This window comes from Papaver somniferum, chromosome 9, assembly GCF_003573695.1.
Source record: "Papaver somniferum cultivar HN1 chromosome 9, ASM357369v1, whole genome shotgun sequence".
NCBI classification, from domain to species: domain Eukaryota; kingdom Viridiplantae; phylum Streptophyta; class Magnoliopsida; order Ranunculales; family Papaveraceae; genus Papaver; species Papaver somniferum.
Window position 1 is genome coordinate 58,721,771 of NC_039366.1, and position 2,136 is coordinate 58,723,906.

The 2,136-nt window shown below is 36.6% G+C and overlaps 1 protein-coding gene across 1 annotated transcript; it reads right to left on the reverse strand.

The window, feature by feature from the left end:
• Positions 1–590: 590 nt before the first annotated feature.
• LOC113313628 (thaumatin-like protein 1) lies at positions 591–1,796 on the reverse strand. The gene is made up of 2 exons (XM_026562421.1): positions 1,685–1,796; positions 591–1,548 (listed from the first exon to the last, which is right to left on the reverse strand). The coding sequence occupies exons 1-2, from the start codon at positions 1,734–1,736 to the stop codon at positions 878–880; spliced, it is 723 nt and encodes a 240-aa protein (XP_026418206.1). The 5' UTR covers positions 1,737–1,796; the 3' UTR covers positions 591–877.
• Between the last annotated feature and the right edge of the window lie 340 nt (positions 1,797–2,136).

The following is a 2,136-nucleotide window of genomic DNA, read 5'->3' on the forward strand; positions in this document are numbered from 1 at the left end:
ATATATACGCTAAAGGGTAGGATTGAGATTATAAAATTAAGAAAAACTAAATTTTAAAATTTTTATTTGAATTGGGGTTTTTGTCCCAGTTTTGTTTGAAACGGTTTTTATTTGTTAAAAATAATATGACCGGTTTTTTCTTATTACTAGTTTGTTCACCTAGGGGTTTTGTCACTAGTTTTGTTAAAATAAAGATTAAAAAATTACAATTAATATTTTTAAAATAAAATAATAATATATAGAAAACGTTATAACAACGTTATTAGACCCGTTGTAACTGTTTTCACGCACGTTGTAACTGTTAGATAGGAATTTCAAACCATAATTCTTTTTCATTTTCTGTTTAACCGTTATAACGCCTGTTATTTTAGAATAACGTATAAAAAACGCGTTTTTTACCTAAATAACGCGATTTTTGCCTGAAACGTGCCCACACCCGTCAAAACGCGTTATAACGGTCACGCTCAGTGGCCGTGACCTGAGTCGTGACCTGTTTTTCAAACCTTGCTACCAACCAAAAGCTGTGTCTGATGTATTATTATTTTTTCCAATTGTAGACAAAGGAGAAATATCTTAAAATTTACCAAAAATTTATTATAAATCATTATATCAAAATTATTTATCAATTTATGATTATCTATAATCATAAATTTTACCGAACAAGGCCATAGTATCCACTTTGTAATGGATTCTTGTAATGGGTAACGATACCATTACATTTATTTAAAAATACACGCGGTCAAGGATCTAATGACCCATTAATAAACAAAAACTAAAACATAGGTTGATAAGAGATGAAAAGACTTGCCTTTAACAAACAAGTCTTCTCTTATTTATTCATCCATGTAGAGTAGAACAAACCACCTTAGATTTCTATTCAGGGGCAGAATGTAATGTCGTAATTACCACCAGCGGCACAAGTAAATGTGCTACTTCTATCATCATATGCGTAACTATAAGCTTGAGGACAAGCATCTTTAAAGATCTTTGAATAATTCGTTGGAGGACAAGTCTCAGCAGTATTGAAGGAACCGGTACAACAATATTGAGGTTGTTGTAATGCTAAGCAAGCACTCTTACAAGCAACTACACTGCCACCAGCATCCTTAACGCTTAATTCTGGTGGGCAAACAGAGTTTATATTACTTCGGCACTCAGTCGAACTACAACCACCTTTTGGAGTGATAGAGGCTGGCAAGTTGAAACCATCAACATTGCTAACATCATAAAAATCTTTACCACCGTCACCGTTTAGAGTGAATTCAAGTAGGGTTGCTGGTGGAATAGCTCCAGCACCATTGCATTCAGCTGCACCCGAAGCACAATCTGCAGTGGCACAGGTGAGCCTTCCGGAGGAACCAGTGGAACACCCGGTTCTTGCCCAAAATCGGCCTGACCATCCCGCTGGAGCATCTACCGATGATGATGCCCCGGATGCAAGTTCAAACCCGGTTTTAGACAATTGGGATCCACCACTCCCAGTCAATGTGCCTGGCCATACTGTGTATGGACAATTGTTTTTAACGGTAAATGTAGCCGAAAATGCACCTGCAGCACAAGTACCAACAATTTTGTCTGTCAGTTTTATAACCATTACAGTTGTTAATTCATGGAATGGTATGCTGAAAACCAAAAAGATAAAGGAAAAAACAAACAAGAGATAAGACAAGCATTAAAACTAAACCTGTTATGGACACAAGAGCCAAGAAAATGGCGAAAAATCCTTTCGCTTCCATCGAAAAATATTTGTTTCCTCAGCCAACTTTTTCTTCTTTTTCACAGAAGTACTTGGAAGTAGGAGTGAACATTACATTTGGTTCGGTGACCATTTATAGATTATTTTTTTTATCTTTTATGGTAATTTTTTTTTATCTTTTATGGTAAGTTGGTAACAGTAATTAGTCACTCGTTTACGGTTGACCTCCGATTTTTCCTTGGTGCAGAGTCTACATGGTACTCTTACGCGCGTTCGTCATTAAAAGATGAAATATCTCCGAGGTTTGAATATATAAACACATGTTTGAATATCCCCTTGCTTCATATAGGTGATCCCGCATCGCTTTCCCCCCTATCACACCAGACTCCATCAAGTATGCACAGGCCTGAGTATGCAACACGTTCACATGGCTGCTCAGT